Source organism: Hyaena hyaena, unplaced genomic scaffold (genome assembly GCF_003009895.1).
Source record: "Hyaena hyaena isolate Hyena2069 unplaced genomic scaffold, ASM300989v1 scaffold_1888, whole genome shotgun sequence".
Classification (NCBI taxonomy): Eukaryota; Metazoa; Chordata; class Mammalia; order Carnivora; family Hyaenidae; genus Hyaena; species Hyaena hyaena.
The window spans coordinates 135,688-159,474 of NW_024082525.1; the positions used below are offsets into that span (position 1 = coordinate 135,688).

General features: G+C 63.1%; 2 protein-coding genes across 6 annotated transcripts; one reads left to right on the forward strand and one right to left on the reverse strand.

Annotated features, from left to right (window-relative positions):
• Positions 1 to 8,865: 8,865 nt before the first annotated feature.
• On the reverse strand, positions 8,866 to 15,433 carry LOC120226897 (spidroin-2-like). The gene is made up of 5 exons (XM_039225071.1): positions 15,117 to 15,433; positions 12,035 to 12,498; positions 10,879 to 10,950; positions 10,044 to 10,219; positions 8,866 to 9,180 (listed from the first exon to the last, which is right to left on the reverse strand). Exons 1-4 carry the CDS (start codon positions 15,431 to 15,433, stop codon positions 10,059 to 10,061), a joined length of 1,014 nt encoding a protein of 337 aa, XP_039081002.1. The 3' UTR covers positions 8,866 to 9,180; positions 10,044 to 10,058.
• Positions 15,434 to 15,462: 29 nt separating this feature from the next.
• On the forward strand, positions 15,463 to 23,787 carry LOC120226895 (insulin-like growth factor II). Of its 5 annotated transcripts, none has more exons than XM_039225068.1 (4): positions 15,463 to 15,582; positions 20,851 to 21,013; positions 22,697 to 22,857; positions 23,156 to 23,787. In XM_039225068.1, exons 2-4 carry the CDS (start codon positions 20,851 to 20,853, stop codon positions 23,393 to 23,395), a joined length of 564 nt encoding a protein of 187 aa, XP_039080999.1. In that variant the 5' UTR covers positions 15,463 to 15,582; the 3' UTR covers positions 23,396 to 23,787. The 5 variants fall into 5 exon arrangements, with proteins under 5 accessions (XP_039080999.1, XP_039080997.1, XP_039080995.1 ...); XM_039225066.1 differs by lacking the exon at positions 15,463 to 15,582 and adding an exon at positions 16,094 to 16,270 and having other exon boundaries at positions 22,706 to 22,857; XM_039225064.1 differs by lacking the exon at positions 15,463 to 15,582 and adding an exon at positions 17,025 to 18,117.

A 23,787-nucleotide genomic window follows, 5' to 3' on the forward strand; every position in this document is an offset into this window, starting at 1 on the left:
GCCACGGGAGGTGGATGCGGGGATGCCAGGGTGGGCCCACTTGCCCTTGAAGGCCTGGTGCCTGGGGGCGCCGGCCCAGGAGAGGGAGCAAGACCAGAAACCGGTGGCCTGAGCTCCAGGAAAGGCTCCGTGGCAGAGCCCCGGCCGAGCCCCGGTGAGCCTCTGCATCGCGAGGCCGTGAGGGGGACGTCTGTTCCCCACTGGGGAGCCTGCCCTCGGGCCCTGCTGGTCAGGCCCCCGGTGCAGGCGGCCTCCCTGGGCGGGCACCTGTCCGCGCCAGGCAGAGGGCCAGGGCGGCCATTCACAGATATGGCCAGCAGAGGGCACCAGAGCTCCACGTTTGATGCGCGCAGCTCTGCGCTGTCCAGGCCCGCCGTCCTCTCTGAAAGGGTCTGTCTCCAAATCCGTGCCATCGGGCACTCACGGGGACTTCGCGGAATGCCCGGCGGGCTGGCCACCCAGGCTCTAGAGGCCTTGAGGGTTAGAAAGGAGAGGGGTGTGTTGGGTCTCAGCCCCCAGCCTCTCTCAGCAGCTGGACAAAGTACTGGGTCCCCAACATTCTGGGAAAGTCTCCAGTGAGACCCCGAGCCCCGGCCCCGGAAATGCAGAGCCCTGGGGTGGGAGGGAAGTCCTCGAGGGTGACTTCCTCCAGCACGCGCTCCCCAGAGTGCGGCCGGGCAAGCCGAGGCCAGGTGCCACCCCACCCCCCGCTGGTGTTTTGCAGAGGGTCCTCAGGGCTCTGAGGAACTTGGGGCTGGGGGCTGGGTTCCTGCTTTTCCGTGTCCACCCCCTGTCCCCGGCTGGGGGAGACGGCCCCCCTCCCTCCCTCCAGCCGGCACTGTTGTTTCTGGCCTCTGCACAGCGACAGGGAGGCAGATTCCTTCGAAAGTGGAGGCTGATCAAGGGTCCCCGGCAGACTAGTCAGCCTGTGCTGGTGCCAAGCAGCCCTATCCCGCCTCAGCTCAGACTTGGCACCTCTTGTGGGGGGCCCATCCCGTCAGTCTCCCCCAGGCCCCCCAAGAAGCTGGGCTTGGGGCCGTACGACAAGGTCATCCCACAACCCTCACCCTCCAAGGCACACGGGGTCCTGGGGGCACCGCTGGACCCATGGCTAGGCTGCACTTGGAACCCGTCAGGCCGGGGGTGGCCATGGGTCCTGCCTCCCCAGCTCCCAGAGGGGCTCAGGATGTCTAGACCCAGGAGGCTGATCCCCGGACCAAGGCTGCAGGGTCACAGGGGGCTGAGCCCGAGCCCCCACAGCCACACTCAGGGCTCCCCATCGTGACCCCATGAGGGATCCTTCCCCACCACGCCTGGCTCTGGGCCTTGCCAGCGAGGACAGCAGGGCCCCAGCCTGGGGGTCAGAGGCCCCTGACCCCCGGGGTAGCCCCGCCTCCTCCAGCCCCCTGTGGATGAGGTTGCTGAGCCATGAGAACCTGGTGGGGAGGGGCCACACTCGCCGGCCTCACTCTGACCCCCTTCCCAGCCCATCTGTGTTTTTGGAAAACAGAGCCCGCGCCCCGGCAGCCCTGCCAGCTTGTGGCCGTTCACGCTGGGACTCAGAGCCCCCACTTTGTTCTTCAAAGGCCATCCTCACTTCATAACTTGGCCCTGTTCCGGCCCAGCCTCCCGCGGGGCTGCCTTGCCTGCCCCCCAGCGCCCAAGAGGGGCCCTTGGAAATTCTCTTCCTTCTCTAGCCCTCAGGTTCCGAGCCGTGGCTCCGCCCTACGCGCATGCTCAGTGGGCAGCAAGAATGAGGCGGGCAGGGGTTGAATGTGGGAGGTCCTGGGGTGAAGCTGAGACTCTGACCCTGGAGCTCTGGCTTCCCCGTCCTCTCTGACCGTCTCTGACCGTCTCTGACCTTCCCTGACACTCACTGAGCCTCCCTGGTCCTCCCTGAGCCCCCATGGGCCTCTGTAATCCCCGCGGCCCTCACCAACCCTCCATGGCCTTCCCTGGCTCTTCCTGGCTCTCCATGGCCCTCCGTGGCCCTCCGTAACACTCCCTGGCCCTCCCCAATTCCCCCTGGCCCTCGCTGGCCCTCCATGGCCCTCCGTGGCCTTCTGTAACCCTCCCTGGCTCTCCCCGACTCCCCCTGGCCCTCGCTGGCCCTCCATGGGCCTCTGTAACTCTCTCTGGCCATCCCTGGCCCTCCTTGGGCCGCAGTGGCCCTCCCTGGCTCTCCATGGTACACTCCTGGGGTCTGACATACTCATTCTGTCTAAGGAGATCTTCAAGAGGCAGGGGCAGGGAAAGGGTGGAAAGGCCCTCTCCAGGGCCTAGAGGGCGGGTTGATCCTTGGTTGCTCCCTGGGGGTGCTCCCTGGGGGTGCTCCCTGGGCCCCAGCCCAGGTGGGAAAGGAGGTGGCAGAGAGCACAGGCTCTGGCAGAACGAAGCTCCATCACACAATCAGCTCATAACAGAAAGTAAGGCTTCCTGGAGGAGGTGTCTTGTGCCCCTACAAAGGCACCTCAACCTTGAAGACAAGACCATGTTGGGCAGTCGCTGTGGGTGGAGCAAACCCAGGCCAGGGACGGCTGTGGGTCAGGTCCATACAGCCCGTGCCACTCTCCCTGGGGCCACGTGACAGCTGTATTCACACGGAGCTGCTGCCCCCAGGCCCTTCTCCGTGGCTGGGCAGGCACTGGTCCCAGCCAAAAAGAAGGGACAGACTAAGGTCTGGAGGGCATGGGGGAACCTCCCCTCCCCTCAAGCCTCAGCATGTCGGGGCCAGTGCAGCGCTGAAGGGGGACAGCTGGCCGGGTTGTAAGTCCTTGCAGCGCTGCTCGTGGCTGTGTGGCCTTGGGAAAGTTACACTGACCATCTTGGGGCCTCGGTTTCCTTGTTTATCTGAGGGAAGCAAGAGGAGGCCGACCCTGCCTTGGCTGCGGGAGGGTCCAGTGTGGTGGCCAGACGTGTGCGTGGGGACCCGCCATCCCCGGACCCGCTGCAGCCATGACCGGCAGGCCTGCCCTGGACGCCGTCAGTTCCTTCTCCAGCAGGACCATGTTGCCACGTGATGCACTGTCCCCCATGGGCCAGGTCTGGGGGTGAGGGGTCATGAAGGCCAAGGCAGGGCCTCAGGCTCGCCGATCTGTCCCGACTCCGCTGCTCGCACCCTGTGTCTGGCAAGCTGCCTCCCCCTCTGGGGCTTCGTGGCGCAGACACAAAACCACGGGTCTGGCTCTCCTCCCAGGACTGTGGGCAGAGGACGCTGACGCAGTCCCCGCAGTGCTGCCCGTGGCCTGTGGGGGCCCTTCCCAGGAGGCCCAGCTTCCCAAGGGAGGGGACGCAGGCCTGGGGGCCTGCATGGAAAGGAGAATGAGGCCAGCTGAGAGCAGAAAGGGCGAAGGGAGTGCAAGGCCAATGTACAATCTGGGGGACCTGTCGGCCCAAGACCCTCATGCAGGAGATGTGTTTGCAGCTCCTGGGACCCCCAGCCCCCCAGCCCTGCCCTGGCTGAACCTCCTCTCCCCAAACCCCAGAGCTCTCTTGGGTAGTGGCTTTTACCTGTAGGGGCACAGACAGGTCTCTGCAGGCAGCTGTCCCAGGACCAGCCAGCCCTGTGGCTCAGCTACCAACCATCTAGGCTGCATGTCCACACAGCCTCAAGAAAGAATGTTCTAGTGCCAAGGGTTAGGGGACTCAGGGGTAAACATACGTTCACATCGGGAGAGTAGAATAGTGAGTGTTTATTAGCATTTACTCCGCGCCAGACACTGGTCTCTGGGCCTCTGTGCATCTGTACATGGGACCCATGAGGTCAGAGGGTGAATCGGCCTGCCCACATCCATCGGCAGAGCCAGAACTCCAGGCCCCCTCCCCATCCCTCTCCCCCATCTGAATATACAGCTGTATGGGTGGTGCACCATGGCCCCGGGGCCCCATCAAAGCCGGCTCCCCCAGGGCCCTTGTGACGTGACTCTGGGCCTTCAAGCCTGGGTGCAGCTCCCAGCAACCTCTCCTGGCCTGTGAGACGGCCTGTTGCATGGACGCGGCAGAGCCATGTGGTATCTGACAGTGCCAGGCTCCTCGGACAAAATCTAGTGTGTTCAGGTTGGGGTTCTGGGTTCTCTCAATTCCCAGGTTTGGCAAAGTGAACTAGTTGTCCAAAAGGCGCTATTACCGATTTAAGGAAAGGTAGGTTTTCTGAGGCTGTGGCTGCACTTCTACAAGTAGCCACAAGGTGTCGGGCTCAGGCCAGGTTTGGAAAGCTCTGCTGGGCCGGGAGCTCAGGGAGCAAACTTCAGAGCACCCCTCTCCTCCCAGGGTCCCTGCCTCTGGATGGGGGTCCCAGTAATCGATCTTTCTGGAGGCTCTCAGTAATCGATCTAATTTTGTTCTGATACAAATGTAATACGGGCCCCTCTAATTTTCAGAACACAATAATGCTTCTGGAAGGTGTTGCATCTGTGGCTTTGGGCATCCACCTTGCCACGTCCTCTGGTGTTGGGGAATCCCCTAATGGTGTGGGGGGGATTTTCTTACGCCTCCCCTCCCTCCACCAACTGTTCTGTAATGCCAGGATGGAGGCGGATAAAAGCCTCAGATCTGAGCACAAAAGGTGTAGAGCCCACCTGTACCCTGATGCTGTAGGGAGTTCCCTCCATAGACAGAAATGTCCCTTTGACCCCCAGCCCTCTTCCCAGAGGGCCTCAAGTTGTAGAGTCTAAAACCGGTGGGCTCTTTCGCTTCAATTCTAGAAGTGGCCACCAGGTGTCAGCATGAGGCTGCCGAAGCAGCCAAGTGAAGAAAACCTGGCACTTGGGATTTCTGGGGGTAATCCAGGACTTTCCTGAATAAATGAGGACCTGGCCAGAGCCCCAGGATGGGGTGATCCTCTCCCAGGCCTAAAGGCAGGATGGTCAATGAAGTTTTTGTTACCAGGTGTCCCTTCACCCCTTCTCTCCAAATTTGTCCCTTTTGTGTTCCCTCCCACTACCTGTATCCCCTATTGGCCATATGCTCTTTTTCCATCAAGGAAAATAAATGGAATGTAGGGCTGTAGGTCACAACCCCCCCCCCACACACACACACACACATTCCGGAGGCCCAATGCCTCTATCCTGCCTCAGTGGTGCCATGGTTAGCTAGTCCTCCAGGGTCTTCCCCACCCTAACCCCTTTCCTCTGATCTGCTCCCCTTGCTTAAGCATTCTGGGTTCCAAGATTCTGATAGACTAAAATAACCCTGCATGACTCTTTTGGGCCAGTCCTGACATGGGAATCCAGAACAAGGCAGAATTCTGATTCAAGGTACTGTTTGGGGGCTGGGAGTTTCCACGTTTTTAGGAGTTTGATCTGTGGTTTGAAAAGCCACTTCCTGGGGCACCTGGGTGGCTGTCCTTTAAGCATCCGACTTTGGCTCAGGCCATGATCTCATGATTCGTGGGTCATCGCGAATGAGCCCCGGGTCGGGCTCCTTGCTGACAGCCAGCTCAGAGCCTGGAGACTGTTTCAGATTCTGTATCTCCCTCTCTCTCTCTGACCCTCCCCTGCTCATGCTGTCTCTCTGTCTCAGAAATAAATTTTTAAAAAACATTTAAAAAAATGAAAAGCCACTTCCTTTTCAGCCCCTTAGCTGCCCACCTTCTCACTTTGGTGAGCCTCACGTGGAACCTTCACGTCTGGCTTGGGTTCCACTCTCCCTAGCCCCACATGTGGCTTGACAAGTCCTGGCTAAGTCTTTCCATAAGGACCTGGCAATAGCTCTTTGAAACATCTGGCCATCTTGCAGCAGAAACCAGGGGACAGCACAGGATGCAAAGCCTTCAAGCCACAGAGCCCAAAGCAGAGTCAGAGCCCGTATAAGCAGGTGACTGAAGCACCACAGGAACTGTAGACTGCTTCACACTGACTTCCTTCTACGTGCCCCAGACCTGACTTAGGGCCTTTTAGCATTCCTGGGTCCCTCCCCATCCAAGAGCCCAGTGGAGAGTCCCTCCTGCCCTCTTCTCATGGGGTGGTGTAGCTCTGGAGCATCTGCATCCTTTGGGGCACAGCTGCCAGATCTGAGTTCCCCCATCAAGTCTCTCTCCCCCACCAAAAGTCCTGTCCTCTCCATTGGATGCCCCCTCCCTCTGGCTAAGGAAGGGAGTTCAGGTGATGGCTTAAGAGAAAAAGGAAGAGAGAGTTAAACCCCAGCATGTGCCAGTGAGTTGGGTGAGCTGAGATGCAAGGGTACTGGGAGGATGGGAGTGGTGGCCTGCTGGAAAGTGAGTCTTCCAGTGCCTCTCAGTGAGTCTTTGCTCTGTGGTCTCCTTCCCTGCGAGCTTGGGGGAGAAGTTTAAATTCCCAGTGAGATTTAGTCCAATCAGGGCAACACATCCCCCAGCTGCTGATGGCTTTGAGGCTGTGTTTCAATTGGAGTTTCATCCAGACTCAGAGGCTGAGAACTCAACATCCCACCCACAGCGTTTGTGAGCAGGACTGGTGCTCGGAGCTGCCACCTGCCATCATACCTGTGGTGCAGGGGGGTCAATCAGGAGTGACTGGTGACGGGAGGAAGCTCCCAGACGAGGCCCCTGCCCTTGAAAGAAGGAGGGACACGACAAGGCTGCACTGCAACTGCCTTGGGAGCACCTGGAGAGAAGATTTTCTGATTACTCTCGAACCCTGCTTCATTCTGCATGTGGCCCATCGCCATTTTACCCGTGCCACGCCCACTGGCATACCAGGGTGTCAAGTGACTGCCAGGTGTCAATCTCGGGTGGCCCCGCCCACTCTCCCCCCCCAAGTAGTCCCACCTCCTAGCTAACTGGAGTACTTCCGGTTTATGCCCACGCCCACACACGCCTCTCCGTGGGGTCAGGGGGCTGGCCAAATCTCCACCCCCTAAGGCATGTGCCCTGGCGTGAGAAGGTGCCACATCCAGCTGCCCAGTGGCCTCAGCACCACCGAGTGGGCACAAAGCTACCCAATTTGGAGGGGGTCGAGGAAAGGCGTGGAGGGGACGAGGAGGTGAGGGGCAAAACTGTAATTTCAGTTGGCATTTGAGCAGGTGCCGTGCTCAGCGGTGGAGACCCTCTCCCGCTTCTGGGGGCTGTTAACATGCACACTCTAAAAGTGCCCTTCATCGTCTCTCCAGCCTCAGCCTCGTCCCCCACCTCCTCCTCCCCGTCAACCCGGCTGGAGGGTCCGGGCACCACAGCCAGAGCACCCCCTGCTTTGGCGGCGACTGCTAACATTGGCCCGGCCAGCGGATCATCGGCCGGGCAGTTTCGGCAGAGAGCCTTGGGCACCAGTGACTCCCCGGTCCTCTTCATCCACCGCCCAGGAGCTTCGGGGACTACGCAGCGACTAGAGTACAGGTGACCGGGGCTTCCCTCCCCCTGGCTGCAGCCCCTCGGTGTGAGAGAAGAGCTGTCTTCTGAGTGTCGAGGCACAGGTGGGCTGGGGGCTTGAGGCAGCTAACGGTATCCCCGGGACACATCCCTGCTGCAGGAGGGGGGGTGGGCCCAGCAAGCTTGCTAAGAACAGCCTCAACTTTGGAGGATACAGGAAAGACAAGTGGGGAGGGGCTTCTCTATAGGGCCGCACAGAATCACAGAGGCTTTTGCAAGGAAAATAGATTTTCCTTCACTAATCTGCCAGGCAAAGTGGGAGGGGCAGGGGTGGAGGGTAGGGCTGCCCTTCTCAGCAGGAGTGAACAGCTGTTTTTGCAAATGTAAAGGGCATGGCTTTTCTGTGTGAGAAATTTGTTCTTGCTGCACCACCCCCTCCCACCCCCCCACCCCCAGTCCCCGCCGAAGACAAACAGGACACTGTGCAGAGGGCCGAGGGCCCAAGATTTTGGAACAGTTTTTTTTTTTATACCATTTTAAAAGTAAAGCATCCGCATTTCTCCCCACTCCCTACACATCCCAACCATCACCAGAGAATCTCACTAAGTATTTGGAAAGGGGAGTGAGGAGGAGGAGGAGGAAGGACAAGTGCCTTGTACCCCACGACAGGATTAAGAGTAAAGCTTCTCTCTCGCTGCCGTGTGCTCAGTTCTCTCCTGCTCCCAGAACCGAGTGCTGGGGCAAGGGCATCCCCCAGGGGAGTGCCTAATTCTGTACAAGAAGTCTCTCTCCCCTCCCCCCGGGGTCCCAGACTCCTCCATACACCAGATGTGGTGTTTGGCGGGCAGATTTCATTTCCCCAGGGAAGCCCAGTGCCCACTGTACCCTCCGACCCCCCAGGGGCTTCTGAATAGAAAGCTGTGCCCTTTCGTTTGTTCCTGGCCTCCTCCTTGCTTCCACCCAAGGGGGGAGTGTTGGGGGGCCATGTTGTGTGCCCCGATTCCCCAAGGCAGGCCTTCTGTGTGCAGCCCCAGCCCATGCCCAGGCACAAGTCCCCACCAGCCAGGAAGGGGCAGGCCACCCAACAGAAGAGTCTCCTACCTCTTTGTGAGCAAGCAACCTTTCAGGCTTGGCTGCTGGGAAGCCCAGCTCTAGGTGAGCTGTGGGCCACTTCCTCCTTCCTTGTACTTTGAAAGAGGGGGAGCTAGGCAGCCAGAGGGACAGGAAGGGAAGCTACCACCCACCACCCTGGCAAGGTGACTTTCAGGCCTCCCCACTGAACAGCCCGGGGTGGGGGGAGGGGATGGGGGCTCTGGCTGGCAGGCGGATTTGCCTTAAAAGTGCTCATCTCAGGAACACCTTTGTGTTTCCCCCAGGGGCCGAAGAGTCACTGCCGAGATCCTTGAGGAGGAGGTGGATTCCAAGACCCAGGGCCCTGCATCTCACCCAGCTGAGCCCCCAGCCCAGGCTGCCGCCCAGCCTGAGCCACAGCCTGAGCCACAGCGGGCCAGAGCCACCAGAGAACCCAGCTCGGAAGTGAGCTGCTGCGGCCTGTGGCCCAGGCGGTCCCCTCGCGCTCGGAACTGAGGCCCTCGGCCAGCCCCAGCCCCAGCCCCAGCCCCACAGAGGTGAGTGTCGTCAGGCTCCCAGGGCCGCGCAGAGGTGTCCGCTGGTTCAGCTTTCCAAGTGTCAGAGTCTGTGCCAGGGCCTGGCTTCCTTCAGTTCACGGAGCCCCTCTCCCTCCAGGCCCAGGGAAGCTGGGTGTATTCAGAGCCGCACCACAGACATCTGTGATTCAGGGGTCTGCTCCTGGTGCCTGCCTGTCCTTGGTGGCTCAGGTGTGGGGGCAGTAAGCCCCCTGCAGTCTGGGCTCCACAGCCGTCCTTGGAAGGGAGCTTCTGGAAGAAGAAGGGCAAGGGAGGGGAACAGAGCAGTCCATGAGAGAAGCGGGGGGGGGTGGTGGGGGCAAGGTGGGGACAGAATTGGAGGAAGGGGAAAGGAAATGCGGAGGGGGGAGAGGGAAAGCTCATCAGTTGTGAATCAGGAGACCCCAGGAAAGCTGGGCTCAGCTGGAGCATGTGAGACCCAGGTCCTCCCTGCCCTGGGCTGCTGGGCTGTGGGGCCTCACACCAGTGTCTTGACCTCTCTGTGTCCCCATTTGTCAAAGTGGGTGGCAGCCGCAGACCTCCTGGCCGTTGGGTTGTGAGAAGGAAGGGAGGCAGCAGCCAAGGGCTGGAGGGGCACTGTGAGCGAGGCGGAGGACCTTACACACACGGTGTCAGGATTCCATTGTGTTCAGCCGGAGGGGCTTCCTGTGTGTGCTGCCGTGGGGGGTGGGGGGGCGACTAGAAAGCCCTGAGGCCAGAGTGCCTGGGACACTTCTGGAGCAAGCTCGGTGTGGTGGCCACACCAGTTCACGGACAAGGTACTGGGGTGGGGGCACAGGCTGAGCTGCCCGGAGGGGTGCTCTGTGCCGGGGTCTTGGGGAGCTTTGGAAGTGGGGGTGGGGCAGGTCATTGTCCTTGCGCTGGACCCACAAGTGACAGAGGCCACCTTTTAGAGCCGGCAGGGAGGGACCCGTCAGGTCACCCCCTTCTAGGCTGGTCTGCCCATCTGAGAGAGAGGCCAAGAACCTTCTTTTAAAGGTGTCTTTATTTCAGACACCACATGAAATAGTACAAAAGCGGCCTTGCCTGGGTCCTTCCCCAGTGTGCCAGGGCTCAGCCCCTTCCCCTGGGGCCCCCACCCAACCCCTACCTACTTTTTGGCTTTTGGTTTATTGATCTGCGGCCTGTGGTGCCTTGTGCCCTGGGTAGCTCGTGCTGTTGGGTCCTGGAGGTTCCGGCTGGGTCCCCGGTCCCTTGCTTGCAGCTTGGGGTTGACACCGGCATCCCTCCTGGAGCTCAGAGCGCAGCCTGGGTCTCAGCAGAGGGTGCCCTGTGTCGGGTGAGGGAGGGGGTGCTCAGGAGACCCTCAGAGATCGGAGTTTGCAAAATGCTGGGCTTGGACCCAGGGAGCAGAGCGGCCAGCTCGGAGCCAGAGCCGAGGGAGGGAACGGGGAAGGAGAAGGGCCGCCTGCTGAGAGCGGGGAGCAGGGGAGCCGGGAGGTGGGAGAGAGCGCGGCAGCAGGCCTGGGGCGTGGGGGCCAGGCTCAGTGGGTGAGTCCGAATCTCGAATCGGGGGATGATGGCTCTCTGTGGAGCGTGGGTTTGCGATCTGCAGGGGAGGCTCCTGCTGCCCTGGTGCTGGCGCAGGGCGGGGCGGGGGGAGAAGCTGGGGCTGAAGTTCCCGCTGCCGAGCTCTGGGCAAGAGACCCCAGCCCCACAACGTGCCTGAGCTGCTGTAGCTCCCTTCCTACCGTGGACGGCCGGAAGTCGAGGAGAGTCTGACGCTGGTCTGGCTGGGGGAGGCCAGTGCTTTTTTTGAGCCCTTGGGTGACCCGGATCTGCCCCTGTCAAGCCTGCCCCTTTAGCCACACTTTTGACTAAATAAGGCGAGGGTTCAGCAGGCAGCCCCGCGGGGGAGGGAGAGCATGTGCCCCCCCCCCCGCCCTGATGGCTCAGTCTGGCACCCCAAAGTGGCCTCAGCCTTCCTACCTCCAAGGTCCAGGCAGAAGCTGCAAGGGCACGTCTCCAAGCACCGGGCAGAGGCTTCTCCAGGGCCAGCGCCTGTGTGGGCAGAATGCAGGGGAGGGACCCACTGATCAGCAGCTGGCGCAGTCGCCTGCCAGGCACCTCCATCCAGGGGGGAAAGCCCACCCTTTGAAAAGGGGCTCTCACCTCTGCAGGTTCCTCCCCCCCGCCAACTCCCAGCCCAGGAAGCAGGCCTGGAGGAAAGGTGGAGAGCTCAGAGTGCAGCCCCTATGTTTGTCCATAAGCAGAGGCCTCCAAAGGATCCGAAATCTGCTCTGGGCTCCCAGGGATCCCGCTCCCCACCCCCCAAATTCGCAAGTCTTTATGCAGTGGGGAGAGACTTCAAGGCCCAAGGCTTCTCTACTGGGGGCTCCTTCCTCACCCTCCCTCCTTCCCCAGGCACACCCGCCCAGCCTGAAAGCCAAGGACATGGGAGGCTGCAAAGGCTGGTGGAGAGGGGAGGGGGCGGTGATGGGTGGGGGGGAGACAGGCCAGATGTTCTTGGAATGGGACACGGGGTGATTGATGTGGACTGGAATTTGAAGGGGGAACATTCCCCACGTGCCTGGGGCTCTGGGTGGAAAATGGGCTGTTTTTCATGGGGGGGGGGGTCGCCCTGTCCTGCCAAACTAATGTGAAGGGCTGCCTCAGCCCTGACTGCGTCCCCACACCTGTCCAATGGCATTAACTCCTGCCCTCCCAGAATGTCAAGCTTTGAGCTGCTCCCTTCTAACTGGGGTCCTTCTGTGGGGTGACTCTGGGGACAAGCGGTGCCTGCTGTCCCAGCCCCAGGAGCCCCACCATTCCTCTCCCCCATCGATGTCTTTTTCCTGGCACTCCTCAGGTACCTCCCAGGGTCGCTGCCCCCCACCCTTAAGATCGCCCAGTTGGGAGGGGGCGACCCTGCTTGTGCGGCAGCGCCCTGCGCCTGCGTCGGTTCAGTCCTGGCTTTTAAGCAATTGACTTTCCCAGCCGGGACAGTGAGACGTCTCCTGAAAATGCTCTTTGAGAAAACGAAAGGACACCCCTGGCACCCTGGCCACCGAGAAGTCCTGCCCCATCCCCCACCCCCACTCCGCTTCCCCTCTTGTTCCTGATTCCCTCCCCTCTTTCGTGTTACCCAAGCGAATGGGTTTCGCCCTCGTTTGGGGACCGGGAAAGGCCGGAGCGGCGCCCGCGGAGCGCCCCGGCGCGCGGGGGTGGCCGTCTGGGGTGCTCCAGGGCCCCCAAGCCGAGCCGGGGACGAGCCTGCCCGCGGCGGCCGCCCGGCCGCGGCTTCGCCTAGGCTCGCAGCGCGGGAGCGCGTGGGGCGCGGCGGCGGCGGGGAGCGCGGGGCCGTCCTCGGAGGCGGCCGAGCGGGGAGCCCGGAGCCCCGGGAGCGCCGAGGAGCCGCGCCCAAGGCGCGCCCTCGCCGCTCGCGGCTTCCTCCCTTCCTCCCGACGCCCGATCCGCCGCGCCGCGGCCGCACGCGCGCTCCCTGGGCCAGAAGGCAAACGGGAGAGAAGCAATATTCCTTCCGGGGCGCGCGCCTCAGGGTCCCCGGCGCTCCCTGCCTGCGCCCGCGTCCCCCCCGGGAGGGCGCCCCTGCTCCGCGCGCGGGCCCCCAGACGCGGGGGAGCGCCGGCGGCGCGCCGCCCGCCCGGCCCCGGAGCCCCGCGCTGCGGCGCAGCCCTCCACCCAAGAGCCGAGTGACTTCCCTGCTCCCACCAGACGCGGGCATTATTATTATTTTTTTTTTTTTCTGGGATCCTCCAAATTTAAGGCTTGCTCCCACGTCCTCCGAATACATCCAGCATTTCCCCAGGTCCCAAGAATTTTCTTGGACATCAATTTCCGGGGACCTGGAAACATGAGCCGCGGCTGGGTTCCCCCAGATTCACCGAGTGGCCTGGGTCCCCAAACCCACTGGGCGTTTCCTCCCAGGCTCTTAACAGTTTTGTACACCTTGCTCCAGATCCTACCGAATCACACCCCGCCAACCCCTATCCTCCCAAATGTAAACGTTAACCCCGGGGTCCTTCCTGTGCTCATGCCGACCCACTTGCCTGGCTCCCCGGAAAGCTCACAGTGTTTTTCTGGCACTTAGGCATCGGCTGCAAAATAAGTGGAGCGTTTTCTCTGCGTCTCCATAATTTTGCACATGAAATTCAGGGTCTCCCAAGCTTTCCGTCCTTGCTCCGCTCCCCGACACTGAAGCCCTGTTCTCCTGGTTCATCACAGTTTAGGACCTTATCCGCCGAGTTCCACAAATTTATTGGCACCAGCCTGGGTTCCCTAAATTTTACAGAAAGACTGCCAGGTTCCCCCAACACACTGAACAATCTTCCCAGAACCCTCAGAGTTTGAACGTAGTTTCCTATTCCTTCACTGCAGTGTAGGCATTACACCCAAAAGACACCAAGCCCTATTCTGAACCACAGATAGTCTGTGCTCTTTTTTTCCTGACTTCCACAAAGTTGAGAGTTTGATTTCTGATCCCCAGAACTCATTGAGCAATTTGTGTGTGTGTTGGGCAGGAGGTGGGGGGGCATGAAGATGCGGGAGAATTTGTTTACAGGGCTCTCCAAGCTTCCTGGCCGAAAATCAGGTCCCTTAGAGTTTAGACACTGGCACCCAAGCCCCGAAGCACACTGAGCAATTACTGGAGATGTGCTTCACGGTGACTGTGGCTGTCGCAGGTTCCCCTGGGTCCCACCCCGCACAAGACAAACCCAGCACCAAGCCTATGTCTCCTTATACGGGGCTCTGTTGGGTGTTCCCAGGAACCAAATATTCTGAATATTTTCTCTGCATCATAACATTTTGAGCATTAAAGAAAAATTCCCTGTATCCCACTGGCTTGCCAACAAAAATCCAGATTTTCTAAAATTCAGACAGGGATCTCAAATGCCAGGATGACACTGGCCTCTTTTTCTGTGCCCTTGTATTTTGGACATGCTAGGCTCTCTCAAATATTACCTATTGCCTTCCAGGCCCGAAAACACAGTCAGTACTACACACTTGGATCACAGAAAGGCACTGATTTCTTGCACTACAAAACATCTTGCACACCCGCAAAGTCGCCCAAACTAAGCAACATTCCCTCTCACACACTGAAAACTCCCTACAGATCACCAGTTTTGGACACTGATTTCCTAGGCCTCATGACCTACGAACTCTTAATCTTTTCCTTTAAAGCTTAGATATTGACCCCCAATTTTCCTGAGGACTCTGAGTAACTTCCCTGGATTCCCAGATCCAAAAATTAGTTTCCCGGGGCCTCCAAATTGAGACATGTCTCCCAGCCCTCCAAAATAAATTGGGATTTCCCCCCTCCACAAAACAACTGAGCTTTTTTTGGACATTGATTTTTGAGTCCCTTGAATTTATGACCCTTGCCCCAAGTCTCCTTAAATCTACGCAGCTTTCCGTAGGCCCCCCAAAATGAAAAATGTCCAGGGATCGAAAAATATCCTAGAAATCCCAGGTCTTATGGGCCTGTGTCCCACAAGCTTCCTGTCAACTAACCAGGGTCCCTGAAATTTAGATCTCTGGACAATTCCTGTGGATCCCCCAAACTTGGGCCATTGTTGTAGACAGAGCCCAAGGAAAACAGGATATTTTTTCCTGTTCATCAAAAATAAACTGGTTGAAATCAATTAAAAAATTAAAATATAAAGGGACATGGATTTTCTGCATTTCCAGAAATGTGCTGATCACACCCCAGTTTCCCCCCAAATTTAGACAGTGTTTCTTGAGACCCTAAAGGACAGTGAGAATTCTCCTCAAGGCCACAACAATTATGGAGTTTGCCTCCGTGGCCTCGCAAACATCCAGGCCACTAACTTGCATTTGTAAATTGTGGAAGTGAATCTGCTCTTCCTGTCACCACACACTGGGATTTTGCCTAGACCCCCAAAATGTGTTCAGTGTTTCTCTTCCCCCAATTTTAGATAATGTGCCTCTTAGGTCCCGCCACGTTTCATGTTGAGAATTTTCCGAGTCACCCAAAACCTACCTCCCACAAATTGGCCTGGGGTTCCCCCTCAGCTTGCCGACCAAGATGCTGGGGCCCCCATATTTTTGACTCGGATTTCTTGGCCCCTGGTTGCACTGAGCAACTTCCCCTGGTCCCCCAAACTTGGACCCTGTGTCTGGAGGCTCAAATTCAGTCACTGATTACAGTCCCCCCACATCAGCAGAGCCTCCCTCGGGTCTCCTACGTCGGGCTGTTGGGGCTCTGGGCCGCAAACCAGACGGAGCTCTGACCTGCGTTCCCGATATTTGGGCATTGTTCCCGGCCCGCCCGCAGCCCCGCGCGCAGCGGGGCACGAGTTTCGGACCTCTGTTCCTCTCCTACAAAAGCCCCCGAGCTGCTCGGGTTCGGGAGATTTGTGTTCCCCCAACACACTTGTCCCGCCAGGACGTGGGCAGTGCTTCTCCCGCGTCCAGGAGAGCGACTGGGCATTGCCCCCAGTTTCCCCCAAATTTGGGCATTGTCCCCGGGTCTTCCAACGGACTGGGCGTTGCCCCCGGACATCGGGGACTGCCCCCGGGGTCTCGCTCACCTTCAGCAGCGTCCACCGCCGCCTCAGAGCGCTTGCTTGCTGCCTCAGCTCCTTCCGCGCCCGCGGACGCAGCCTCCAGCCTGCAGCCTCCAGCCTGCAGCCTCCAGCCTCCAGCCGTGCGGTGAGCTCCCCGCCGCCTCCGCGGCCCGGCTGCCCTCCCGCCCGCCCCCGGGGCCGCCGCTAGCCCGGGGCGGCCGCCGGGGCCACCACGGCCGGGCCCAGGAGCCTGCAGGGGCTTGCGGCTCGGCGGCCGCGCTGGCCGGGGCCGCGCGCCCCGAAACCTGCGCCGCTTTCCTTAGCTCTTTTCAGAGCTCACAGTCGTGGGGGAAGGCGGCTCGGCGGCCCCCAGTTGGGGAGGGTCGGGCGCTGGGTCGGGGGGAACGCGGAGGAGAGGCGCACCCCGCTCCGGCGGCGCGGCGCCTCCAAGTCCGCCGCGCAGGGGACTCGGGGAGGCGCGCGCCGAGCGCGGGCGAAGTGATTGATGGCGGAGCGAGGGGGCGATCGGGGGCTTCCGCCGGCGGCGCCCCTTCCCTCGGAGAGGCGCGGGTGGCTGGGGGCGCCGCGGGGCGGGCGGGACGCCGGGGCCTGTGCGTGGTTTTGACTTGGTAAAAATCACGACTTCTTACGTCGTCTAAACTCTCCAGGAGATGGTTTCCCCAGACCCCCAAATTATCGTGGTGGCCCCCGGGACTGAACCCGAGTCTACGCAAGCCCAACGCACTGAGGACAGGGGAATCATTCTCCGCATATTTTGGGTGGGCCCCAAAGGCGAGCTGCTTAGACGAACCCCGGTGAGCTCGGTCGTGCAGGTAGGACTGGAGCGCCGCCGTTTCCCGCCCTGCTCGTCCGTCCCCGGCCAGGCGCGGCCTCCGAAGGCCCCGCCGTCTGGCCCACGTTGGGGCCGGGCCTCCCCAGGAACCGCACCTGGCGGCCGCCGCGGCTGCACCCCGGCTCCCGCGCGGCACCGGGGGGCGCTCAGGTTCCGGCTGCTGCGACTCCAGGCGCCGCGCCTGCTCGGGCAGGTGGCGGCCGCGCGCCAGGCCCGAGCCCCGGGCTTCCCCCTCCCCCTGCGGCTCCCCCTGGGGCTCGGGGACCCCAGACCCGGCGCCGCCAAACCACCTGCGTCCTCACTTTCGCCCGGGCGCGCCCGCCGCGTGGCCCCCCGCCGCCGCTAGGGTCCGGGACGCCGCCCACCTTTCTCGCTTCGCGCCCCCCGAGCGCGCGAACTTAGAGACCCTGGTTCCCGGGAACCCGAGAGGGCCCCCCCCCAACACACACTTTAGAACGGGCGACTCGGGATTCAACATTTCTTTCGCATTCTGCCGCTCCCCGCCCCCAGCCCAATCTGGCCTCCAGCCCCCCCCGCCCCCCCCACCGTCGCCCCAGGGCAGGGGGCCCCCAGCCCGCGGCCCCCCCCAGCTCCACCGGCGGGGGCGGTCCTGGGGGCGGGGCCAGCGCCCCTCGGGCGCCCATTGGCGCGGGCCTGGGGCCAGCGGGGCCCGAGCGGGCGCCGCGCCGCGGGGTGGCGCGGCTATAAGAGCCGGGCGTTGGCGCCCGCAGTTCGCCTGCTCTCCGGCGGAGCTGCGTGAGGCCAGGCCGGCCCCCGGCCCCCCCCTTCCGGCCGCCCCCGCCTCCTGGCCCACGCCTGCCCGCGCTCGGCCCGCCAGCGCCTCCACCCGGCCGGCGGCCCCGCGTCTTCGCCGCCCGCCGACACGCTGCTGACTCCCGCCTCGGGCGCCGTCGGCGGGGCCGCGCTCCGCCGGGCCTGCGGATCCCCGCCGCCTCCTCCTCCGTCTACCTCAGCGCCCGTCCCCGCTTCGCCCGAGGAGGCGGTCCCCCCCGCAGGCAGTCCGGCTCGCAGGCCGCCGGCGTTGTCACCCCCCGCGCTGCCCCCCGGCCCTCCCCGGCGCGCGGCCGGCCGGCCGCTCCCTCCTGGCCGCGTCCCGAGCGGCCCGGCGCCGCCGTCGGCCCAATCCGAGCTGGGCGCCCGCGGCCCGGGCGCCCTCCCGCGCCGCCCCCCTCCGCACCGTCCCCGGCCCTCGACGTGGCGTCCTGCCCGCGCTTCTCTCGGCTCCCCGACCCCCTCTCCGGCCTCTCGCCCCGGCCCCCGCGCAACGCTCTCCCCCGCAGCCTGCCCTGCGCTCCCTCCCGCCCCCCCCCCGGCCCCGCGCCTCCGACGCCTCCCCCTCCACGCCCGCCCTCTCGCCTCGCCGTCCCGAAGTGGATTAATTATACGCTTTCTGTTTCTCTCCGCGCTGTTCTCCCCCGCTGCGAGCCTGCCCGCCTCTCGCTGTCCCCTCTCCCTCTCGCCCTCTCTCTGGCCCCCCCCGTTTCACGTTCTCTCTGTGTCTCTCACTGTCTCTGCCCCCCTCTATCCTTGATACAACAGCTGACCTCATTTCCCGATACCCTTTCCCCCCCTAAAAGTACAACATCTGGCCCGCCCCAGCCCGCAGACAGCCCGCCCTCCCCAGAGGATCAGAAGAGTCCCCCCCCAAAAAAAAGCCATCCCCCCGTTCTGCCCCGTCGCACATTCGGCCCCCGCGACCCGGCCAGAGCGGCGCTGGCAGAGGAGTGTCCGGCAGGAGGGCCCACGCCCGCTGTTCGGTTTGCGATTCGCAGCAGGGAGGTGGGCGGCAGCTGCGCCGGCTCCCAGGTAAGCGGCGCGGCGGGGCGGGCGGGCGCGGGCCGGGGGCGCGGGGCCGGGGGGCGCGCGGCCGGGGGCCTCGGGCCGGCTCCCCGCGGCGAGGCCCGCGCTCTCCCCGGCGCCGCGGGGAGGGGGCTGCTGGCGAGGGGCTTCGGGAGCGCCCGGGGAGGTGCGAGCTGTCTGCAGAGGCGACTTCCTGGTCGGTTTGTGGGTGCAGCGGGGTGTTGCTGCAAGTCTGTGATTTGTGCGTGGCGGGGGGGGGGGCCCTGTCCCCCAGGGTGTTGGGTAACGAGGAGGGGCGCAAGGCGCAGAAACCCACCCTGGTATGTTGACTCCGCGCCAGCAAGAGCGAAGGAGGAAAACGGGGTGGGCGGGGCCAGGATGGAAGAGGGGGCGAGTTGGCAGAAGGCTCCTAGCAGGCGCCACATTTGCAGTTGACCCCCCCCCTGCGCGCACACACACAGCCCCCTCCCTTCCCCTGTCCCCAACATTTCCACCCAGGAATCTGGGAAGAGGGGCTGGTCGGAGGCTCAGAAGGGCAGGAGCGTACAGCCCGTAGAGGCTAACTGCCCCTGCCCAGTGGGGTAGATGGAACTTTCCATACAAGGAGGTGTAGGGCGGCCCCCTCCCCCCTTCCCCCCACCGCCCTGTGCCTAGAAGGGCTGGGGGTGCAGGATGAGCCCCCCCACCCCCCGGTGCTCTGCTAAGGGATGGTCCAGAGCAAGTTGTTGGGGGTGCAGGAGAGAAGGGACTGGCTGGGGAGAGGGAGGGGCGGGAGCGAAGGGGGCGGGGGGAGTGGTCAGCGGGGAGAGGGGTGGGGGGTAGGGTGGAGCCGGGGCTGGGAGGAGCCGGCTCAGACATAAAAGCTGAAGCACTGACCAGCCTGCAAACTGGACATTAGCTTCTCCCGGGAGGCAGCCTTCCAGCCGCCGCCTCCTCCTCCAGCGCCAGCGAGCTCCTGTCCCCTGCAGGTAACCAGGGCTGTTGAGCGAGGACCCCGCTGCCCGCTCGCTCCGGCCTGCCCTGCCTCCCCGGGGATGGCCTCGGCCTCAGCCCCGCGGCCCCTCCTCTCCGCCTCTGCCCTCCTCACCCCTGCCCTCCCTCCTCCGCTGCTGGCTCACCTGGCCCGCTCCAGCGCGTGCCTCTCACCCGGCCTCTGCCCTCTGCTGGTGCTGGGACGGGACCCCACGCTAGAGCGGCCGGCCCGCCGAAGGGTGCAGCCACTAGCTGGCCAGACTGTTCTTAGAATTTGGAAGGGGGCGGCCGCGGGAGCAGCCTGGGAGACGGGCTGGGGCCCAGTCCAAGGTGGGAGGAGGTGAGCGGCTGGCACTTCACATCCTCCCGTGGAGCTGGCCTCTGCTCTGTGGCCGAGCTCCTGCCGGACTGTGCTCCCTTCTTGCTTCCCCTCCTCTCCTGCACGATTTATGGCATCAGAAACTCCCTGGGCCTAGTGCGCGGCGGCCCCGCTCCAGGCCGGGAAGGGAAGGGAAGGGGCATGCCGCTTGGTGCCCCCCGGGCCCACTGGCTGTGGAGCCTGGGAGGGGCACATCCGGGCAGGCTGCCCAGCCCCTGGCTTGGGTAGCATCAGGGTGCCACTGGGCTTGGAGGCGCCAGGCCGGGACTGTGGCCCCAGAAGGGGCCTGTACCTGGGCCTGCGGAGGGCGGCCTGCGGCTACCTGCCTGGTGGGGGGGGGACTTCCACTTTCTGGAGGGGCAGGGGCAGCTTGCCGTGTCTACACGAAGACCCGAGGCTTCCTCCGAAGCCCCCCACCCTTAAGGGGCCTGGCTAACCCTTGCTCTGGGGCCTGCAGCCTCACAGCCTGTGCAGGGGGTGTGTCCTGAGACCAGCTTCTGTTTCGGGGACTGGGGCCCAAGGACCTGGCGTCCAGCCTCCAGCTGGCCTGACTTGTTCTCTCCAGCTCCAAGGGTGGGGTTTGGTACCTCAGTGGGGAGAGGGTCTCATGATCCTCAAGGGACCTTGAGGTGCCTGGCCCTGGAGCGTGGGTGTGATGCCAGGCTTGGAAAGGAGGCTTTCGGCCTCTTTGTGTTTTGGGGTACCCAGGTCAGGCTGGAGTGGGGGACTGGGCGATTCAGAACCAGGCCCACGGGAGTGTGGTTGGCACCGTGCACTCACCACTGGATCCTTGACCTGAGCTTCGCTCAGCGGGGGGCGGGGGGTGGCCGAGAGGGTGGAAGAGGCAGTGGGGGAGGGGGAAGGGGTGGGTCGGCCGGCAGGACCCCTGCTGCTTGGGGGGGGCAGGTCCTCTGGGATGCTCCGTGGTAGGGTGGGGCTGTCTGCCATCTTGGCTGATGTGGGGAGGCCTGAGGAGTGGCCGCTGCCCTGTGCTGGTCCCGCCCCCATGACTTCATAGGACAGAGGCCAGGTTCAGTGTCCAGCTCTGGCCCCTGCAGCTCCGGGTGTGGCTGAGCCCCTGTGGTGGTGACGCTGGGGATGGTCATCCCCTTGTGAAATTGCTGACCGGCCCTTGGTGCCAATCAAAGTCGTGCTTCGCACACATCCACTCAGACCTGGGGGTCCGCGCCCGGCCTGGGCGGCGGAGCACACGTCCTTTCTGAGGTTAAAACGGTCATGTTTAGGAGGAGATCATGCTCTAAAGCGGCAGCTGAACTTGGAATTGGGAGATGGCTGGGCTGGTGTCTCAGGGAGGCCCCGGCCTGGCGGGCGGCGGGCGTGGCCCCTGGCCCTGGACTTGGCTCATGGCCTCCTGTCTCCGCCCCTAGATGCCGATGGGGGTCCCGATGGGGAAGTCGATGCTGGTGCTGCTCACCTTCTTGGCCTTGGCCTCGTGCTGCTTTGCTGCTTACCGCCCCAGTGAGACTCTGTGCGGCGGGGAGCTGGTGGACACCCTCCAGTTTGTCTGTGGGGACCGCGGCTTTTACTTCAGTAAGTAGCTCAGTGCGTCGGCACCGGGGCGGGGGGTGGGGGGGAGGGGGAGGGCGCACCCAGCAGGTGCTCCATAAATGCTGGAGTCCTCCGTACCAGTTCTCAGACGCCCATGGACACCCTCCGGGATCCCTGGCGTGGGTGGCCAGGCAGAGGGGAGCTACCGAGACTTCATGAGCACGGTGGGCACTGAAGGCCACGTTTATTGGGCACGTGCAGTGTGCGTGGGGGGCACTCACACCCCGACCTTCTTGCAACACGGGAAAAGTAGAGTGCTCTCTTTCCAGGAGAGATCATAGCAGGCGTGGTGGTGTGCAGGGCGGGCTGGAGGCGGGCCCCGCCTCCCTGCGACTTCCTGACCTGCTCTTGGGGGGCTGTGGGTACAGAAGTTTCCCACACATTGGGGGGGGGGTGAGCAGGTATTTGTGGATTATGTGACTTAACGTTTGATAGAATGGACCGGAGACCCCTAGATACAAACGCGTGTGTTGCCTGCCCCATGTGCTGGCGGTGCCGAGCCCCCGCCCGGGCTTTCAGGAGAAGCGATGAGGCCCTGCCCACAGGACAGTACTGGGGACGTGGTGCACGCCTGAGGGGTGGGCCGCAACGTGGGCTTTGGCTGCTTCTTGCGCTTCTCTCTCTCCATGTCCATCCTGGGGCTGGGTTTTCCTGAGAACTGGGCTTGCCCCCCGCCCTGTGTGGGCCCCCAGCTGGAGGAGACCTCTTCCTCAAGGGCGCAGGCTCTTGCCCTCACCTCCCAGAAAGCTGGGCCTCGGTTTCCTTACCTACAGGATGGGGAGGGGAGCATTTATCTGGATAATGGGAGGCATGGGGGAGCGGGCCCAGGCGGACCCTGAAGGTGGGGCGCCTCTGTTCCCAGCAGGGGCCCAGACGGGGTGGGGGGGGGGGAGGAAAGGTGCTGAGTGCCTCCACCCCTGCCCTGGCGCCCGTGGGCCACCCCCCTCCGCAGCCTTGGTCTCTAAAGCCTCTCTTTGAAAACCAGTCCTGCTTCTCCAGGCTTTGGAAGCCCAGTCCACCCTGGCCTCGCTGTCCCCTCTCTCTGTCCCTCTCACGGCCTCGTTTGGGGGCAGGAAGTGGCACTGTGTAGGGTCTGGTGCCCAGGGAGCGAGTCCCCTGCAAGGAGGGCTGGGACCACCCCCCCACCCGTGGGACCTCCTCCCCACTGGCGCCCGTCCTCGCCCCACCCCCCACCCCAAGGCGAGGGCCCGGACTTTTCCTTGCAGCTGACCTTGGAGCCCAAGCAGCGGAGGGGCGGGGACGACGGGAGGAAAGGGGGGCGTGGTTTCATGCAGGTCCTCACTCCTCCCCTCCCGTCTTCCCCTTCTTCTCCCATGCCTGCCTCGGCGACTCGAGGGCTACGGCCGCCCAGGGTCCTGCCCTGTTCAGGGATGGCACTTGCGTCCCAGCGTGGCCTTCAAGACAGGACCCTGCGCCCCGCATCATGGGGGGCTGGGGCCTTGGCGGGCTCACGCCTGCGCACCTTCCCCACCTCCCTGGGCAGTGGACCCTGGAGGCCGTGCCCACTGTCCCCGCGAAGAGGGAGGCGCCGCGAGGCCAGGGTGCTGGCACCCCTCCTGTGTCCTGCCCTTGCTCGCACCCTGCCTGCACGGGCCCCCCCGCGGCCGCTCTGGTGCTCAAGTGCGGCTCTCGTTCCCCCTGTGGGACTTCCAGGCAGGCCGGCGAGCCGCGTGAACCGCCGCAGCAGCCGTGGCATCGTGGAAGAGTGTTGCTTCCGCAGCTGTGACCTGGCCCTTCTGGAGACCTACTGCGCCGCCCCCGCCAAGTCCGAGAGGGACGTGTCGACCCCTCCGACCGTGCTTCCGGTAAGCCAGCCCTGGGCCGCTGCTGGGGGGTGGGGAGCCAGCTCTCAGAGTCGGGGGGGAGGGGGGGGACCAGGGCTCAGCCAGCTCCTGGGCTTGCGGACTGCCGTGGACCCCCCCACGCCAAGGACCCTGGCCCAGAGCGGCGTCCAGCAGTTCCCCGTGGGCAGGTGGGATAGCAAGCCCACCCCACCCCGGGGTGAGGCCACTGACAGGTCCACGAGGGGGGGTGCGGGTGCAGGGCGGCTGGGGGCAAGAGCCAGGAGCGATCCCCCCTTGACTGGCTGCTCCCCCCCCCCAGGACAACTTCCCCAGATACCCCGTGGGCAAGTTCTTCCAATATGACAGCTGGAAGCAGTCGGCCCAGCGCCTGCGCAGGGGCCTGCCCGCCCTCCTGCGCGCCCGCCGGGGTCGCGTGCTCGCCAAGGAGCTCGAGGCGTTCAGAGAGGCCAAGCGTCACCGTCCCCTGATCGTCCTGCCCACCCACGACCCCGCCGCCCACGGGGGCGCCTCTGCGGAGGCGTCCGCCAATCAGAAGTGAGCCAAACCGTCGTAATTCTGCAGAACGGCACCGACCACCTGGTGCTCTCCTCCTGACCGGGGACTGTTCCATCGGGTCCCGTCTCTGACATCTCTCGGTACCATTTTCCCTCTGCGGGCTCCCCCACCCCCAGCCCCCATGCCCCAACCTCCCCATGTCAGGCTCTTTTCTCCTTGGCCCTCGCCATCGGGCCGAGGGGGATCCTAGTAACATCTCTAAAAATGTACAAACTCAATTGGCTTTAAATATCCCCCCGAAACTACCCCCCAAATTATCCCCAAATTACACAACAAAAACCTAAAACTATGAACCCCCAAATGACACACATGCATGCACATCAGTCCCCTTAAAACAAATTTGCTTTTTAGAAAACACCAGAGCAGTAATTTGGC